The sequence below is a fragment of the Phaethon lepturus genome, unplaced genomic scaffold (assembly GCF_000687285.1).
Source record: "Phaethon lepturus isolate BGI_N335 unplaced genomic scaffold, ASM68728v1 scaffold7145, whole genome shotgun sequence".
Taxonomy (NCBI): Eukaryota; Metazoa; Chordata; class Aves; order Phaethontiformes; family Phaethontidae; genus Phaethon; species Phaethon lepturus.
In genome coordinates, this window is record NW_010539776.1 from 32,924 (window position 1) to 52,427 (window position 19,504).

Sequence of the window (19,504 nt, forward strand, 5' to 3'; positions counted from 1 at the left end):
TACTCTGGGTTTGTTCTGTTTCTATAAATGACCATCTCCTTGTAAAAAAGCAAACCAAAGGTGAAGGCTTAATCTCTCCCTGGGGTACCTTGGTTGCTGCTTGTGGTGTTTTTTTTTTACCCTTCTCAGTTGTTCAGTCTCTTGACTGAAAAGAGAAGTTACATACATGCCAAATTAGTCTTAAATTTGACTTTGGCTGATCTTCCATCAGCTGTTTTATGGGAATCTGTGGGATTACTGTACATAAAATTTCACCTGAAATGGATGGTAAACTGCAGAGGAATGCCTGCTCCAAGATGAAGTAATTCTCTGTGCCTAAAAAAGGGAAGTTCACAAGTTTTAAACAATCGCTCCTTTCTTTTTTTATGTATGTAAAAAGTTCAGAAAGTAAAAGAGATAACTAGAATGGGAATATGTTTTGATTCAGCAACTGAAACAGTTTCCTCTCACTTTTGTGCCTTAAACTGACATGGTAGATCTGCTGTAATTACTGGAAACCTATGCCCTACAGACTTTATTTTTAGCAAGTGAAAGGTTGTAGCTTGGAATTAGTTTTATAGCGTGTTTGAATATTTTGGATTTTTTACTTGACCTAAGGCAAAAGTATCTTACGGTGGGATTAGCTATTGGCATCACAAATGGTTATGTTAAGATGATGCTTTGTGTTTTTTCTAAACAAAGGCTGTAAATGATATGCTTTCTTCATGTATGATATTTGTGGCTGCTAATGGTTTATTCTTGGAAGAGTCTTTGCATATGTTGAGCACTTTGAGATAGTGATGGAACGGTTTGCAAGGGCATGCATGCCTTTCTGTAATCTAATCTCAAAAGACATGTTGCTTTCACATGATGTGGTTTTGAAGGCTGCTTCTGTATGTATAAGGTTGGCACAGTACCTCTGTTCCTGAAGCAAAGGGTGATAAATATTAATAAACATGGTCTAAGGCATACAGCAACTACAGTTTCAAAATGTCATTGGGATATAAAATCTTTTCTTGCATGTGTATTTTCCACTCTGTGTGTGTGTGTACTTTTCTACCAGTACGCAGTAGTCTGTATAATCTGGAAAAAAACTTTGTCTTCCTTTTATTGTTCAAAAACTTTGTGTTTGGTAAGCTTCCAAGTGTCCTAAAAGGTCTATTGGCAGGGGCAAGGGGGGGCAGTTCACTACAGGATATTTCAGCTGTCTGTGGCTGTAACCATGAAGCTAATTGTGGAAGAGGCTTTGATAGCAGTTTTCCTAATACTAGGGTTTTTTCTCTCTCATAAGACACTTAGCATAATTGAGGGAATTTGTAATACTTCGCCTATTTTTGTATCTATTTTGAGTTGTCTGGTAACATGCAGGATCTGTAAACTGGAATGTACTACAGTCTTATAATTTTCTACTTCTGTGTCACTGAGATAAATGGGAAAGTAGGTATGCTTGACTCCTCCTTGGTAGTGTTACAGCCTTACCAATGTAGTTAAATGTTTTGCTGTACTTATTTGGTGCCTCAAAAGATTGCTAACTTAAGCTTTTTAATGCTGCTGTTTAGAGACCTCTTTTTGCTATTGGGTTTAGGCATGTTAGAATTTTTTTTTCTTTCCTGAGCTGTGTTGGAAAATACATCCTCAGTAAAGATAAGAACCAAAACTCACTTTGCAACTGTGTGTTTTCCCTACCTCCGGAATGGTTATCAGAGAGATGAGAGGCCAATTACATTATGAAGGCACCTTCTAGAGGGTTCTTTAATTTCATTTTGGTCTGTTGGAGACAGGAATGTACTATTCTTTTGCCCCCTCCAATTACCACAACATTTTCTATATTTCTGCCACTTCTTTATTAATAGATCCTTGCGACATTTTCATAGGTTTGCTATCAGACATGACTTTGGTTTAATCACCTGAATTTTTTAATTGTAGCTGTTTTGAGTGTGTAGGAGTTTCGATTTTTCTAACATGCATGCAAAACTCTACTTCTGCAATGCAGCAGTAATGACAAAGTTATGTTACTGTGTAACTAACACCTTGAAAACCCAGCTCTAGGGTTGATTCAGAGCTGTGTCCCATTATTTGTTTTTCAGAGGATTATTCTGCCATGCACCACTCTTTTCTTTGTATCTTGTTTATTTACATAGTGCCAGCTGCTTTTACTTTTTATGTGGCCTAATGTTTTTTAACCTTTTTTTAACCCTCAACTGAAAATATTTTTTCCCATGTGTGCCGTTTGTCATCTTCATATTCTTTAATCTACTTTCCTCAATAGTCAAACAAAAGGTTTGGAGTGTGTGTGTGTGTGTGCACAATATGCTATAAAAAAATATATTTTAGAAAGATTAAGGGGTTATGTATTCAAAAACCTTGTTTTTTCTTTTCGGTGGAGGTGCTACAGTAACAGCTTATAGCTGTTACACAGGTATGTTGGTTTTTATCCTTGTCACTTCTCTGTGAGATGACAAACTTGTTCTGTATTTAAAGCATTACGCTATTGGGTAATTCTAAGATGAAAGTTTAGGTGAATATCAACATTGTTAGGGTTCCCAGTCCCTATAAGACTCCTGATTTAGGCTTCCATTTTTTCCTCATGAAACCATTATCACAGATCCCACATTGATCCATGTAAATGCACTAGCAGGCTGCTGCATGGTGCAATGATTGAACACATTTATTTGTGGTGGATCTAGCTGTCATATGGCCACAAGAAAAGTCAGTTTGGTGAACTGATCCAATGGAAAATGAATTAAGTTGTTCACAAAAGCAAAGTCCGTTGCTTCGGCTCTTTGTGTCTAACTTCATGATTGATGGATCTGACGTAAGGAAAAAAGTGTGTGCCTAAGGGTGCAGAAAGAGCAGGATCAGTATTCTTTAGCAGTTAGCCTGCTGTTACACAGAGACAGATGTAAAGTAAAACGTCACCCTTAGGGTAGGCAGCAGTTTTTTTGGAGGACCAGTTCTGCTGGGAGGCTGTATTTTGTGATCTGTCAAAAGTGGACTGTACTCTAAGGAGTGCAAACATTTGGAGAAAGACAACTTCAGTGTTGTTTTGATGCCAAGTCTGAGATGAGATTATGAGATTTCTACTGCTCAGTTATTTTAACGCTTATTTTTCTCAAAGTTGAGCAAAGGCAATGTTTAAAGGTCTGCTTTAGTGATGTGCTAAATGTGATTAGAGGACACGGTCACAGATAAGACTCATTCTTGAGCCTATATCTATTTCAAATACCGTGCTTTTGCATTACGAATGGTATGGTTTCAGTAGTAATGGAATCTGAACATCTTGCAACTGCTGTTTTCTAACTTTGTGTGTAAAACCTGTGAATTAGATAGGGGTGTGGTTAACAAGCTGTCTGTTGAAACCTAAGTGAAACAGTTATTTCGATCATTCCAGAACTGCTGGTCTAGGAGACATCCTCAAGTTGTGTAACTTAACTCTTTTTCTACTCCTTTGTATAACCTTTGATTCACAAAAGCTTCTTACTTGTGCTGAAAAACCTCACACAGGAATTGTCCCCTAAGCAAATGTGTTCAAGAACTCTGAATGTCAACTTACGTAACTTTTCATAAATTTGCTATTTATTTTACTGCAGTAGATTCATTGCTGTTCAATGCAAAACTAAAAGAATATTGCAAAATCAAGAACATTGCAAAAAGAAATTGCATGGTATTTAGCATATCTGTTGATTTACTCTGTTTTTCCTTCAATACAGGGTAATGTTTTCTTGAAGAATTGGATGGGTAGATTTTTCAGTAACATTTTCTTTCTCAGTTTCTAAGAGGTATAAATGTGTTGTTGAGAAAACTTTGACAAACAGCTTCATAACTGCAGAATATGTTTAGGAATTTAGAAAAAATTTGTTCTATTTAGTTTTAACTTGTGTCTTGTTTCTTCAGGGTCATGATGAAGAAGCTGTTGTGGATATGGGCAAAATCAGCTCTACTATCAATACAAACTTTGAGAAAGAAGAACTAGAGAGTAAGTTTGTGGTGGTTTTGTTTTTAATTAGCATGCATTTTTTTGCCTTGGTATAAAAAAAGTCTATTTTCCTTCAAGTGCAGCCAGTATCGCTAAAAGGAATCAGAATTTTATGTCCATCATGAAATTCTAGGAATAAAAACAGTGAACGGCAGATAACCTGTGCTGTTTTTTGTCTCTGTGCATGCTAAAAATACTTGCCGTTATTTAAATCTGTCACAGAAAAAAAAAATAAAAAAAAATTATGAAGCTTTTCCAGGAAAGCTTGCTTCTGAGATTGGAAGTTTGAAAAAATTATCTTCCCAGGAACTACTGACCTGTTAGCCTCACCTCTGTGCCTGGGAAGATTATGGAACAGATCCTCCTAGAAGCTGTGCAAAGGCACATGGAAGGCAGGCAGGTGGTTCGAGACAGCCAGCATGGCTTCACCAAGGGCAAGTTCTGCCTGACCACCTAGTGGCCTTCTATGATGGGATGACCACAAGGGAGGAGGTACGGATGTCATCCATCTGGACTTGTGGAAGGCCTTTAACATGGTCCCCCACAACATCCTTCTCTCTAAATTGGAGAGATAGTTTTGATGGGTAGACTGTTGGGTGGATGAGGAATTGGTTAGATGGTCACATCCAGAGGCTAGTGGTCAATGGCTCAATGTCCAGATGGAGATCTGTGATGAGTGGTGTCCCTCAGGGGTCTGTATTGGGATATAGACAGTGGGATCAAGTGCACCCTCAGCAAGTTTGCAAGTGACACCAAGCTGAGTGGTGCGGTTGAGATGCCTGAGGGACAGGATGCCATCCAGAGGGACCTGGACAAACTGGAGGCGTGGGCCCATGTGAACCTCATGAGATTCAACAAGGCCAAGTACAGGGTCTTGCACTTGGGGCAGGGCAACCCCCAGTATCAGTACAGGCTGGGAGATGAAGAGATCGAGGGCAGCCTTGCTGAGAAGGACTTGGGGGTACTGGGGGATGTAAAGCTGGATGCGAGCAGACAATGTGCGCTGGTAGCCCAGAAGTCAACCCTATCCTGGGCTGCATCAAAAGAAGCATGGCCAGCAGGTTGAGGGAGGGGATTCTGCCCCTCTGCTCCCCTCTGGTGAGATCCCATCTGGAGTCCTGCATCCAGCTCTGGAGCCCTCTGCACAGGAAGACATGGACCTGTTGGAGTGGGTCCAGAGCAGGGCCACAAAAATGATCAGAGGGATGGAGCACTGCTCCTATGAAGAAAGGCTGAGAGAGTTGGGGTTTTTCAGCCTGGAGAAGAGAAGGCTCCAAGGAGACCTTATTGCAGCCTTCCAGTACTTAATCGGGGCTTATAAGAAGGATGGGGACAGACTTTTTAGCAGGGTCTGCAGCAATAGGACAATGGGTAATGGTTTTAAACTGGAAGAGGGTAGATTTAGAGTAGATATAAGGAGGAAGTTGTTTTATGTTGAAGGTGGTGAAACACTGTCACCACCCAAGAGGTGGTAGATGCCCCATCCCTGGAAACATTCAGGGTCAGGTTGGACGGGACTCTGAGCAACCTGATCTGGTTGAAGATGTCCCTGCTCACTGGAGGGGTAGTTGGACTAAATGACCTTTAAAAGTCCCTTCCGACCCAAACTTCTGTGATTTATGATTGCTGTCAGTATGTCATTTCCCCACATGAACGCTGTCAAGTTCTGCAGAATCAGAACTCAGGGAGCGGGGGTTATGAGGGAGATATTTGTTTTGCTTTCTGAAAGTTAAGTGTCCTTGTGAGTGTTGTCATACACTTTAAATACTGAGAGTCTGAACAGGTAACAGTGCTTCTAGTTCCATGGTAAACTATATATTCCACAATCTGCAGTCAGTTAACGCATTATGGAATCCTGGTAGTCTTAATTACTTAGGATCCTGCATGTAGCAAGAGAAATGGCATCAAGTTAGTTTCGTATAGCAAAATTAGATATTTCATCTGAGATCCAGTTTCTTAACTGACTTGAAAAGGGAGTAGATTGGGATGAAGATTCATGGATGCGATTTAGTGAAGCCAGAGGAAAAAGCTAGGGAGATCTAGTGTTAAAAACTTTACCTTTCACGTGAAATGCTCTGAAGGTTAATTAACATTTGCAAAATGCTAGAAGACTCTCAGTAGATTCACTAAGTAGTATTTCCTGACAGTACTGACTCTTGCTGCTTCAGAACACTGGAGAGCCATTATAGCAGCAGTTTTTAACTGAGAAAAGTTGATTTAGGTTGCTGTCACGTTTTTTTTATACTGTGGTCTAACAAGGGACAGTTTAAAGTGATTAAAGTTGTTTGTTGCTGTTGCAGTCATACTCTTGCTTTGTTCCCTTCGGTCTGTTTCTGCTTTCCTTCTTGTACTGACACTTTTGTTTGTCTGACCATACCATATGCCTGGTTGAGTCTGTTAAGCCAGCAGAAAATGTAAGAGTTCTGACAAAGGAAAATGAGAGGAAAGACCTCAGCAGCTGAGCACCCCAAACCAATTTGCCACACAGATGGATGTGCGCCAGTGCTGAGCAAAGTAAGTGTGAATATGAGGCTGAGAGGTGCAGTGGTGGAGGATGCCCCTTGGATGGGGTTGAGCTGTGGTGAAACCGCTGCCATGCCTGTTGCTGCAGTTAAATCTTCAGTGCAGATTTAAGCTGTCTCCTCTTGCATTTCCTTCTCTTGCTTTTGTCTGGGAGATGACCCAGAAAAAGCACGTGTCTGTTTTGCAGGGAGGCAGGGGTTAAGGGGAAGCAGGCATTCAGCTGGAGTAGTTTGCTATGCAGCAGCATGAACAGCTGTAACGCCTCAACCACAAAGAATGACATGGGAACGTGCAGCCAGATGCCTTCCCCAGTCCCTCTCGTAGCGCATTTGCAGGAGTGCTTCAGCTAGTACAACGCTGTAGTTACACAAGATACTGGGTGGGAAGGGAGGGGGTTCAGGCTGCTTGAGGCAGCTTAAGCACTTGTGTTACTAACTGCGGAAAATACTCGGGTCTTATCCGTGGCCAAAAAATAAATGAAGGTGATACCAAGACTTCTGTTTCATGAGCAATTGAGTCAATGTAACAGCTGTTGAAAGGAGGAGATGAGGAGATGTCACTGTTCTCACCTTGCTCTTAGCCATGCAGCCTTACTTTTCCTTTGGCAACGTCTCAGTCTTTGGAGTGACCCAGCATAAGTGTCTCAACGTGCAAGAGGGCTGGCTATACAGAGGTTAAATAACTAATAAGAAGTATCCGACAAGAAAAATATATTCCAGTAGGATTATCACATATCTGAAGCTTCATGTAGGCACACATTTTCACACATAAGTAGGAATTATTTTTGGAAGTTACATATATTTTCTAGTATTTTGTATATTTGTAAGAAAACTGGTCTCTTTATTGTTTTTTATTTTTTAATGGTAGAATAGAGAACGGAGGGACAGCATGTATTTTGACTTTTATCAGTGGAAACTATCCCAAAGTAAGAACAAGAAGTTTTTCCTTTCCTGTGCAAAAGAGAAAGGTATATAACTTCAGTTGTTTGACTCATATAGTTATCTTCTTTGAAATTCACTAAAAGAGGTTCTTTATATTCAGGGTGTTTTAGAGGATAGATTTATGTGAACTTAAAGTTCTGTTTATGAGATCAGTATTTATAAGCTATTACGATTAAAGTAAGTATGTGGGATTTTGAGGTTTTGTTTTTAATTCTGATGTTAAAGTCTTAACAAGGGGAGAAATTGGAATTGTTGACTGCAAGCAATAAAAAACCTCCAGGTAGTATTATTTTTCATTACTCACTTGTGAACGTTTTCTTGTAGGCTTAGGAAGACCTATAGTCAAGCATTAGGTATCGTATGTATTTTAAGACCTGAAACTGTTTCAGTCCAGTCTTCCAAACTGTTTTTCTGATGTCTTGAAAAGGAGTTCTAGGAATTTGGAACCTTTCCTGGAAGTGTGTGTTGATTCATTTTCAAGGAGAGGCAGCAAGCAGTTAATTCAGGTCAGCTATGAGGTGAAGCACTTTAAGAGCCAGCAAGTACGAGTGATACTTAACTGCTTTAAAGCCTGTACAAATTAACATTGGTTGGTCTGCTGCTGTAGAAGGCATAATTTTTCTACTAATACTAAAGCAAAGGTTTCTTGGTGTTGTCAATATTGGATACCTATATTTTCTGGAAATTTTGTGATGAAATGTTAATGGAAAGAGGGCCAGATGCTAAAGGGGAAAGTAGATCGTGGACTTAGGGCTTCCTAAGCTCTGCATTCTATTTATGGTGGCTGGGAAAGTGTGGTACATATCTGGAGTGACGGTGTTTAGGTTAGAAAGGTTAGGCACAGGCTACTTGTTTTGTAACTCTCTTCCTGTAAAAGAGAAATGGGTAGAGATGGTAAACTGCAATTGTGGGCAGACTGTGTGTGTACTAAATAAAGGTACTGCTCGTTTCTGAAGCTGTAAGGCCTTACTTTACAATAACAAATGTCAGCTTACAGAAGAGCTGGAAAGGGGAATAACATCTTAAAATAACAATTTTAAGAGCACCTAATGTTCTTAACTTGATGCCAGACTCTTTTGAGTTGCAATGAATGAGAGTAATAACAAAGTAAGGCAGGATTTGGAAGTAAGACAAGAACAGTAATGGCAGAGATATTTTATGCCATCTTGTAAAAAGCATTTTCTGTTAAGAACTATGCTTAGGGAAACCTTTCTTAAGCATGAGTTTGTATGTTTGGCTTGATATTACCAGGACTTACCTTTTTAAATGTGTAGTTAGTTTTCCACCTTGATTTGAGGATACATTTACTAGGTACAGTTTAAGGGAAAGGGGATATAGTCTGTTACTCTAGCAGACCAGTTACAGGCGTAGCAAAGATAAGGAGTTAACAGAAGTCTTGTTTCAGAAACAATCTGAGGTCAAGAGTGTATGTCTCAGTAGACTAGTTTTCTGTGGCATAAATCCAAGAAGCAGCTTTCAAGAGTTAAGATGATTTAATAGCTACTCTACTCTCACACTATCCTGTGGCAGGTGTAAGCAGTGTTTACATTTCAAGTGACCCTATTATCTCTGATACTTTGATGGTTTAGAACCTTATTTTTCCTTTAAGAAAACAGCTTTGCAATTAATATTACGTGATAAGGACAGGTAATTAAATAATCCTGCATTTTTTTCCCCCTCTAGAAGTGAATGCTGTATTATCTAAGTGGGAAAACTTACTCTACAATTGTTTTGCAGTTTAACTTGTTATGAGTAGTTAGAAATTGTTTCAGTGTTATGAAGAGGTTTTGGGGAACTAAGAGAATTTACGTGGCAACTTATAGTAGAATGTATGGCTAAGATATTTTTTCTAGGTGGTAGGTTTACTATTATTCTACCTTTTAGATGCATCTAAATTGCAACTGTTCAAAAACCAATGAATAGTTCCTGTAAGGTCTTCCAAGAAAAAGACTTGTGCAGGAGCAGGTAGACACAAGTAACACAACAGGACCTGGTAGCTGCTGGCACTTTAAGATTGTGTTTAGTGTTTATGTTTTTGTGTTCTGTAACAGGCTCTACTAATTTAGATGGGCAATACAGAACAGGTTTCTTAGAGTTCTCAAACTACAGAATGAGTGCTTGAACCTTTAAGAGACCCCTTAATGGTCCAGAAGAGAATTGTGTTTAACAGCTGTTTCTCATGAAGTTGTATCTTGTTATGTGGTCAAAAAGTAGAAAAATGTGTAACCGCTTCTGAGAACAAAAATAATTTAGGATGGTCATTAATGATTCTTGCAGACTACCTCTCTGGTCATGTCCCTGAATTGGAAAGATCTTGCCTGCTCCTTAGTTTTGGGTTGAACTGAGAGCAAGCAAAAGCATGTCTTTTCAGATACAGTACACCTAGTCAGGTATATGAGAGATGCTGTGATTATGCAACACCACCAAAATGTTCATTTGTACCAGTTGTGCTAGTAGCTGGTGCAGGATAAGTACTTTTGTCCTCATTGTTCAGAAATAAATGTTAGCTGTGCTCTGTGCTTCTTTGTAAGTCACAAAAATTGAGGATGTTTTCCTAATATGATTTTTAATGTAATCTTGATAAAGTGAGTTTTGGAATTAGGCTGCATTGCTACACCTTTGTCACATATGCATAGAAAATTTAGCCATAATATCTTCTGTTATGGGAATCCTGCATTATACAGTCTACAGGCAAGTTCCTTGGGACTTCTTGTCCTGTTCATTTATGCAATATTCAGACTTCAGTCTAGAGAGAATAATTGTCCTCAACTTATTTTATTTTTTGTGATGTTCATCACAAAGGTAAATCCTTAACAAATGCTATCAAAACTGTTTTCACACTGCCTTTTGAAAAAGGGAAAGCTGGTAACCTGATTGTTAAAAAGCATGTCATAAAACTCAATAGGGCACCCAAAGGGACAAGACACGATTTTCAGTGTTGATGTATCTTTGGTTTTGGAGACAGGGGCCTATTTCTAATTTCTAGAACAGTCTTTTTGGAAGTTTCTTCTGATTCTGCCAAACACAGTACTTAGAAATGACTATAAATTCTGTATTTTTTACTTGCCTGTTAAATTACTTGCAAATTATGGGAAAGACCTGCTGTAAGCTCCTGGCAAGTGAAGCTTAATAGAAGTTACTTGAGACGAGACATTTTTCTTTTTTTACATTGTGAGACTTCTTGATGGTAGCCTAACTAGAGCTCAGTATAAAAAGAAGCATAGACTAGTGCACCCCAAAATTTGTATTCTTTAGCTAGATAACAATTGTATAAACTTAAAAAAAAAAATTTAGCAGTTTTGATACCACCATTTTCCTCATCCTTGAGGCAAATTACTCATTATTCTACAAACAGATCTCCTTAACCGGTGTCCTTGAGACACTTTTTAATTTCTTACTTATGGAATGGTCTGAACAACTGAAGAACCCTTCTGCATATCCCAGTTGATGAATGGCTGTTGACAGGATGTTTTATCTTGCTTTCTAAAGAAGATGTTACTCAACATTGCAATCTTTCTGAGTTGGGACTGAGTAGTAGTATTTGTACTGAAAATAAGTCAACATTTTTGCATATATTGTAAGCCATTCTTTAGAATAACAATAGTATTACTATTTTGATTTTATTTTGGTTTAAAAGACGTTGCATAGTGTATGTATGATGTGTAAATGTGTATGGTATTCTATTCTGGTTTACAGTGAGGAAAACATTCTCTGAGAAGACAGCGTTTGTAATGACTTAGATCTATGTAATATTACGATCTAGGTGTTGCTTCCCTTCTTATGTAGCCAATTTAAAATAGAAGATCTTTATTTTCACTTAAGGTTTAGTATTTGTATAATCTTTGAAGGAGGTGATGCCGCAAAGTGTAATTATTTTCAATATGTGGTTACTTTTTCTGTAGAGGTGAAAGACAGTACTGGAATGCATACCCTTGAATTGTTACAATTTCTAACAAGTAAGGCTAGATTATCTAATATTCACCCTCCAAAACAGACAACTGACTGTGCAATCAGTTTGTCTATCCTCTAGTAATGGTTTATCAAAATGAATCAGCATTTAAACTTGAATGAGTTCATGAGAACATCTGAGACAATAACTTAGCTTATATTTAAATCTTTAAAATCCATTTTGGGAAATGTCCATGCTAATTTTAGCATTTCTTTTTAAAACAGAGTTGTTTTTAAGATGGATGCTATTCAAAACAAATGCCTTTTACAGCAGAGATGTAAAATAAATATTTAATGTAATATAGACTAAGATGGAAGCAATGCTTTTTAAATGTTTATGACATAAACTGCCCTAACTCTTTCTAATTTTCAAACTACTTTTATTTGAGAACATTATGTAACGTTTCTGTTCTGACTGCGTCAGAAATCTTGTAAAATTTTCTAACTGCGGTTTTATAATCTGAAATGTACGTAAACTTGTTATTGAAGTAGTAGGGCAATAAAACTGAAGTTTTACCAAAGAGCACCAATTGAAACTTAAAACTTTCAGTGAACTTGATGGCCCCAGGTTGCTCAAATTTGAAATTTTTGAGATGATGCAAAAGAAATAGGAGACTGTACTTTATTCTGCTGCCAATTGTTCCATGATGGCTTTTCATAACACTTATCTCACTATTCTTAATCCCTTTAAAATCAGTTGTTCCAAAAATTGCTAAACCCATGACTTGATGATGTCAGAAATCTTTCTGAATGTACCACTTCTCCATTTGCCGTTCACTGAAAGCTAACGTTTCACAGAAGTTAAAGCTTTTAAAGTGTGAGGTTTTTTTAATTTCTGAACACTTCCTATTTTATAAAGTGTGAAAGTTTGATTTTTTTTTTTCCCCTCAGAAAGGGTAAACCTTACGTGAGGCAAGATTCCCTCTAAAGTATTAAATATTGTAAAATATCAGGAAATAGATGCATTTGGAGGCAGGCTGATCTGTTCAAAGATGTGTGCAGCAGTTGTAAGAGAGGTGTGTCATCAAATTTGTAATGAGAATGTATTTGTGACCCACTGAAATGGGAAAATCTTTGCAAATGTTTCTTTTGAAATACTTTACAAGCACAGTGTTAACGAATGTGGAAGCCTCGTGTCCTTACAGGGCGTGGTGTCTGTGAAGGGCTGAGAACTCTGCTTTATTAGTGGACAAAGGGCCTATCTTTGATCTTAATGGGACTTTTGTTTGAATTGCGTGTTTCTAGGTTTTCTTCCTGCAGAAACAACTCTTCCAAATTATCTCGGGTGTGTGTCCTTTTTCGTGAGCTCTGCTGCAGAGACAGGCTGGACCAAGGACCTTCAGCTCACGTAGAGCATGGGGCCCAACTGCGGTCTGACGTGGATGTACAAAGCAAGGGCAGCTAGTCCCCCCTCCCACAGGTACCAGGTGCTGGCTCCTTCCCCAGGCAGTGGAGATCCGTGCTGGCAGTGAGCCACAAAGACCTGGGGTGGACGGTAGCGTGCCAGAATCCCTGTGGAGCGCTGTCTGCTGGCACTAAGCTTTTCCTATTATTGCTACTACCTGCACATCTGATGTAGTTACTGATAACGCCTTCTTGGATGTTGTCAATTGTGTCAAATAGAAATATTCCATGCATTTTTTCCCTTATGACTGCTACTACCAACTCATATGTGGTTTTAAGTTAGAAAAAAAATCACTTCTGTGTGTAATGAGAAATCTAACATTTACTGCTTTTGCCAGTCAGCGCAATATGATGCTGCCTTTCATTGTGTAGTGAGAAAACACTCTTACTGAGCTGCTTTATCGTATGCTATGCGTACTAGATTTTTGGATTACGCTTCTCAATTTTATCTATCCAAGTATTTTAGTATAAAGGGTGTGTTCTCAGATATACTTCATTACTAGGAACAATAGGAGATTTCAGAAGAGAGCTCAGGAGGTTTAAAGGATTCTAAAATACGCTGCACTGTGGAGAACCTTTGGGCTCCAGCTATGGCATGTAACTGGCCTATGAAAGAATGTTCTTTACTCCTTTTTACAGATTGGGTTAGGAAATGTGATTTCAAATGTTTTATTCTGAAAGCAAGAGATAAGTTTTGTCAAATAATTCTTTTTAACAAAGCACAAAAGAAGAATCCTTGGTAATAATAGGGCTTTTTTTGTAGTCAATTCATGCATGGAAGACCAAGATGATCTTAAAACATTTTATTTTCAATTTTGCTACATTAATTCCTTAGAAAATAATTTGTTTCTTGGGAGCATTTCGTGTGAAAGAAGTTCATAAAATAAGCTAAAATACTGCCGTCTATTCTCAAATCTTCAGTTTGTTTCTCACACTAAGAACTTGACTATGAAATTGTACATTTAATTGCATACTTCAGAAATGTGGCATTACTTTTAAGTAGAAAATTAGAGAATTAGCATATTAGCAGTATTTTCAGTGAATTACTGACTTGAGTGAATTTTCAAAATTTTCATTACAAATAAATTAACTCTAAACAAACAAAGGGGAGGGGTAGACGAGTCATTTTACTTGTTCCTTGAGTTTTACCAGAGCAGAGAATATTTGGAGAAGGCCTTTGGGCTGTGAAGTTTTTTGAGCATGAAAAGGCTTCCTTGTTTTTACTCTTTACTTCTTCCATCCACCTAAGATTATTTTTTTGCAATTTGTGTGCTTCTACCTTCGGAGCAGACCTGTGACAGAAAAGGTAGAAGTTGTGCTAATAAATTGCATTGAGCTTATTTTTGTGTGCACACATACTTCCTGTGATGTAAGGGGAATTAAGGTCAAGATATGAGATGATGATAGATTTCAAATGTTTCCTACTAGGGTAATGTGTTGGAGAATGTGAGTTAGAAGACACCGAACAGCACATAGCTTTTTTTTTTTTTCCTTTTTGTTTTCCCACATCTGCTTTTTTCCCCATTTTATGTCTTAAGGAACAGATTAGGATCCGTCCTGTAGATCCTCCAGTTTTTCCATGTTGGGACAAGATAGATTATGCTATTATTTGATTAAAAAAAGGCTTCCATGTAAAATAAATGATCTGTCTTCAGATTATTATCTGAAGATTTTTGGAAAAAATAATAATTCTTGTCACAAAGTTTTTGTCTTCGGCAGGCTGTTGGGAGTTTACGGAGAAGATGGAGTCAGACTCTTGTTCGAGGTGCATAGTGAAAGGGTGAGGGGGATCACACACAAGATGCAGTCTTGAAAGTGCTGATGGGATATTAGGAAATCTTTTTCATGCAGTATGTTGTTACGTGTTGGAATAGGTTGCTTGGAGAGGCTGTAGAGTATCTATCCTTACAGCTATGCAAAGCTTGGCTTGTTGTCATCCTGACCAGTTTGATCAAAAAGATGGCTTCAGCTTTGAAATTGGCTATACTTGGAGCAAGATTGGACCAGATAGCCCACCTCAGATGTCCCTTACAACTGTAATGATTATATGATTTCTGCAGTTCAAATTTCTAAGTAACAGGATTTGAGAATTCATACAGATACTAACTTGACTTTCTTTGCTTTCCTTTGTTAACATGGGGAAGAACGTCCTTCTTTGTATGAAGCTTCAAAGGCATCTAGCTAACAAAATGATCATCAGAAAAAAGAAAATTCTGTGTGGAATTGTACTTAGAGGGTTGCCACATCAACATTTTTGGATACATGGTTTTGATCTCTGTCAGACTTTAGAAGTCTTCTGTTACCATTTTCTTAGGGTTTTAGGGAGAAATCAGGGAACTTAGAGCATTTTTCTATTCTGTCAATTTTATAGGACTTGATATAAACTGACTTTTGGAGTAAGACCAAGCATGTGATGAAGAAATGTACAAGAACCTAACATTTAAATTTGTTTCATACTGATAAGGACCTTAAGTAGTAAATACTCTTGGTGGATTTGAACAGCTAAGCTTGGATAAAGTCATGTTAGATTAAAATGAACAATTATCTCTTGAGCTTTGTATTACTAAACTTAGTATTGGACAGTCTACTAATTCTATTGATTATTGGATTAAAGTAACTCTGTAACAAGCTTTGCTTGAGAGTGGTAGTGTGGTACAGATGTGTGTGTGAATAAAGCTTTGAAGGTCACATAATTGTACCTTTCAAGCTTTTAAAAACAATATTCAAGTAAAAGGTTGTGTTCCTTTTAGAAATAATCCTAATGCCAGTAATATGAATTCTAACCATTTTAGAATTAACTTTTTCTTCATTGCTATTATATTACTTGCCTTTCTAGCTTTTTTTTTGCCAGGGTGAAGGGAACTCCTAAGTTGTTTTGCCTAACTCATTGGGAATGAAGGCAAAAAAAAATCCTTGTGTTTTTCTGTGTAAATTGTATTTGCAAGTAAATCTTTGTCCATCTGCGAACATTAATTACGCCTATCTGAATAATGAAAGTTAAGGGAACACAGACCTACTGAGTACAGTTGTCTGTATTTTTAGATGTCTTTTCAGTGCTTTGCTTTGTGGAGTTAGAATTAAGGTTAAGCTTGTGTAACTCTTATTATGCAGTTTTGCCCTGCCTTTTGGAGTTGAATATACCTGCAACATGTTTTTTGGCTAATCGTGGTAGTATACTCAACAGTAGTAGTAGTTTTGGATTTCCTAGGTATTAGAAGAGATATCTTGTTTAGGAATGTCCATGATACAAAAAACAAGGTCCCTTTCTCAAGGAACAGTCTGGTGTGCTCAGAAGCTGCTGTTTGCCATAGCCAAACCTTTCTTTGTTAGTCCATTGTATTGCCACCCCCCCATGCTTGCTTTGAAAAACAAAACCAAAAAATCGAGGCTCTTTTTCAACATTAAGGTTTTTCTTGAAGTTATTCTGATAGAATTACATTGGGTTGTGATGCATTTTTAATTGCTGAAAATCATCTTGCTCATCAGCTTTTCACATTAGTCCCAAAATAAAGTTGCAGGTGTATCAGTCTGGTCTCTTTGCATATACAGAAGCGATTTGGGGAAGGTATTCTTGTTCTACAAGGTCAATGATCAAAACACATGCTTAAAACAGTCTTATTATGAATCTTAAACCAAACTGATAATATAAAACACTTTACTACTAGAACTATGTTTGAGTTTCTCTTGGGAAAAAGTAGTTCCTGCAAAAAATCAAACGCTTTGAACAATGAATAAAACTGTTTCACTATATGTATAAAACTATAGTTTAATACTTGCTAATTGACTAAAAATCGAATTAAAAATAATTGAATAAAATAAAACAAAAAGCCTGGCAGGGATGGTAACAGCATTTGTAATGAGTGGCAGGTCAATTGGACCAGGCAGCTTTGAGTGGGGTGTGTAATGCAGCTATTTTTGAACCTCGTATTTCTGCTTTCCCTATACGTAAGATCATCGTATCACGATAGCATCAATAATGTGACCATTGTTAATGGTGTGACCTAGCACTGTACACAAGTGTGTTGATTTACATTTAGGTGTCACATTTGCATTAATTTCTCTGGGAATTGCATTGTGCGTACTGGTTGTGGAGGGTGGAGGTCAGGCTGTCCGGCTGAGTGTTCTTGTTGGAAGAAACGCACAAAAGAAAAGTCTGTCTCTATAAATAGGACTGATGAATGCTTCAACAAATTAATCTGTTTTCCACTGTTACGTGGAAACAAATAGCTTTTAATATGCTTAATTTCAGATTTGGTCATTGTGCCAATCTGTCAACTCTAAAATAGTATTGGAAGTCTGTCAAGAATCAGGTCTTGTAATTTGAAAAGGAATCTTGACCAAATTAATTAAACACTGAACGTACTCATGCATTATTACTGACTTTTGCTTAGTCTTTTTACTCATGTGGCATTGCAAAATACTGCTTTATAAAAAGTTTTGTGTATCTTTTTGGGCTTAGAGATGCTTTTATTGGAAAATAAGTTTGGCATACTACCACCTTTTATTTCTTGAAAGCTCTGTAATTGCTAGAATTTTTCAATATGCTTAATCCAGTGTGTGTGTGTGCTATACATACATATATATGTGCATGTATGTATACAGGCACAACTCATAGGGCTTGCCTGTCCTTTATAGATTTGCTGAACTTGCATCTCAGAGCTGGAAAACCACTTCCTTTTCCTTTTGATAATGTCAGTCTTCTGCAATAACTCTTCTACAGTATGCAACAAAGTATTTAGTGCTAACCTCCAGGCTTTTAGTTCATGTGTCTCTTCCTGAGATTGTTTGTTTAAAAAGGAATTGAAAAGGTTATTTTATATGCTAACTCTGTTACAGGAGACATGGTAGTGTAATACATTCGTAACAGTGTTTTGATTGATTTTGTTTGCCAAGTTGTTGATGCTAGTATTGCCTTAATGTGAAAGGTAAAGGAAAAACAAGATGTTGAAAGTACATGTTTTAAAGAGCAGTATGTATTAATTTGGGGATCTACTAACCTAAATTTGTTAAAAACTTTTAGAATAGAAACAAACTTCAACCTTCTCTGTAAGTTATTTGATGCTTTGGCATACGTTTCCAAATACAAGCTTCTTTTCCGGTCCTAAACTGATACTAAATTAATGGTATAGTTGAACATCAGGTTCACCTAGATGTGTCACATGCTACTTGAAGTGCTGGCAGTTCTTTCAAGCAGAGAAAACTCCTTGCACACTCTAAATGATGGACAATTTCTTAATGAAGCTCATAAACTGAACTACGAGATTACATCTTGCCGTTGTAACAACTATCCTGATACAAGCTATCCTGATACTCTTGCAAACAAGAGGAGTATCATGTAATTTCTCTGCCTTGCTCTGGTGTTAATCAAATAGCTTCTTTCAGTGTTAACAGGTCAAGCTTGTGTTTCTACATTACTTGTTTCACAACAGAGTTCTTAAACTGGGCCATATTCTTACTCAGTTTATCATGGAAATGAGGATAGCACTAATTCCTTGACACCAGGGAAGGACAGAAAGGAAGTGGCAATATTAGTTCACTAATGGTGGTTTTGCCAAGTGCCAAGGTTTGTTTTTGTCAAACTCCTTGTCTTTTTGACTAAGACACTAAATTAGGGTGAGAGGTTCATTTTTGTTTAATTGTTTCCTTTTAAACTTTTTTGAAAAGGCCACAGAGCTGTGTATATTGGAGTTCACGTCCCATTTGGAAAGCAAGGCCGTCGACGGCATAGACATCGTGGGCACAGGCATCACAGAAGAAAAAAAGAAAGAGAGACTGACAGAGAGGATGGCCGAGAATCTCCATCATATGGTAAGAAATCTGTTGTGAGAGTTCTTTGTGTTGCTTGAAAATAAACTTATAGTAGTTACTCTGTGCTAAAACATTGTTTGGTTTTGTGCTGTTGCTTTTATTCTCACTGTAATTAATGTGTTTCTACGTACAATCAGGCAAGGTTTTTGTGGTTGTGTTTTATCTAAATCATAAGCTGTTGGAATTCATCCAGGTGTCTGTGTGAACAGCAGCCTGCACTGAATAAGTTAGATTAGAGCTTCAAAATACTCTCCTGTCGCATAAAAATCTGTGTTATTTAAATTAGACACCTTTTTTCAGATTGTGCAGTCTTGTAATACTCTTCCTCTGTCACTCAAGATTTTTTGAAAGTATGAATATAGCTGTGAAGCAGCATTTGCCATGGTAATTTGATCAGTGATCCCATTAAAATACTTAACTTCAGCCTTCTTGCTTTCTGTTAGTAATAGTAAAGGAATTGTACTGCCTCCTAACTTTTATTTTGGGTCAGACACGGCCCCCCCAGCCCGCTCCTTATCCTTCAGAGGTGATGACTTTGTCATACCATTCTCTGAAATGAAATTATTTAGCAGTACTCTTAGCAGTTTTTCTTCAAGACCTCAAACCTGCTTTTATTCCTGGACTGTAATGAATGGGAAAGTTACGGTGCAATGTACCACTTCAAGCATGGACACCACGCTGCTCACTATCACCTTTCTATGGCTAGAACCATGCTCTACATGGGGCCAGTTCCCTGAGACAAAGGAGCTTTGACAAGTCCCCTTTTACCATTCTCCTACAGTTCGGTTGTGGTTTAATCCGGCAGGCAGCTAAACACCACACAGCCGTTTGCTCACTTCCCTGCCCTGGGATGGGGAGAGAAGCAGGGTGGGTGGGGCAATTCATGGGTTGAGATAAAGACAGTTTAACAGGACAGAAAAGGAAA

The 19,504-nt window shown here is 37.8% G+C and overlaps 1 protein-coding gene across 1 annotated transcript in view; it reads left to right on the plus strand.

Moving 5' to 3' along the window:
* LOC104620872 (sodium bicarbonate cotransporter 3-like) overlaps window positions 1–19,504 on the plus strand; it is a 33,924-nt gene that overhangs the window by 5,868 nt on the left and 8,552 nt on the right. Inside the window, exons 2-3 of the mRNA XM_010287214.1 lie at window positions 3,874–3,955; window positions 18,436–18,579. Coding sequence (XP_010285516.1) covers window positions 3,874–3,955; window positions 18,436–18,579 — 226 coding nt within the window. The remainder of the gene's footprint in view (window positions 1–3,873; window positions 3,956–18,435; window positions 18,580–19,504) is intronic.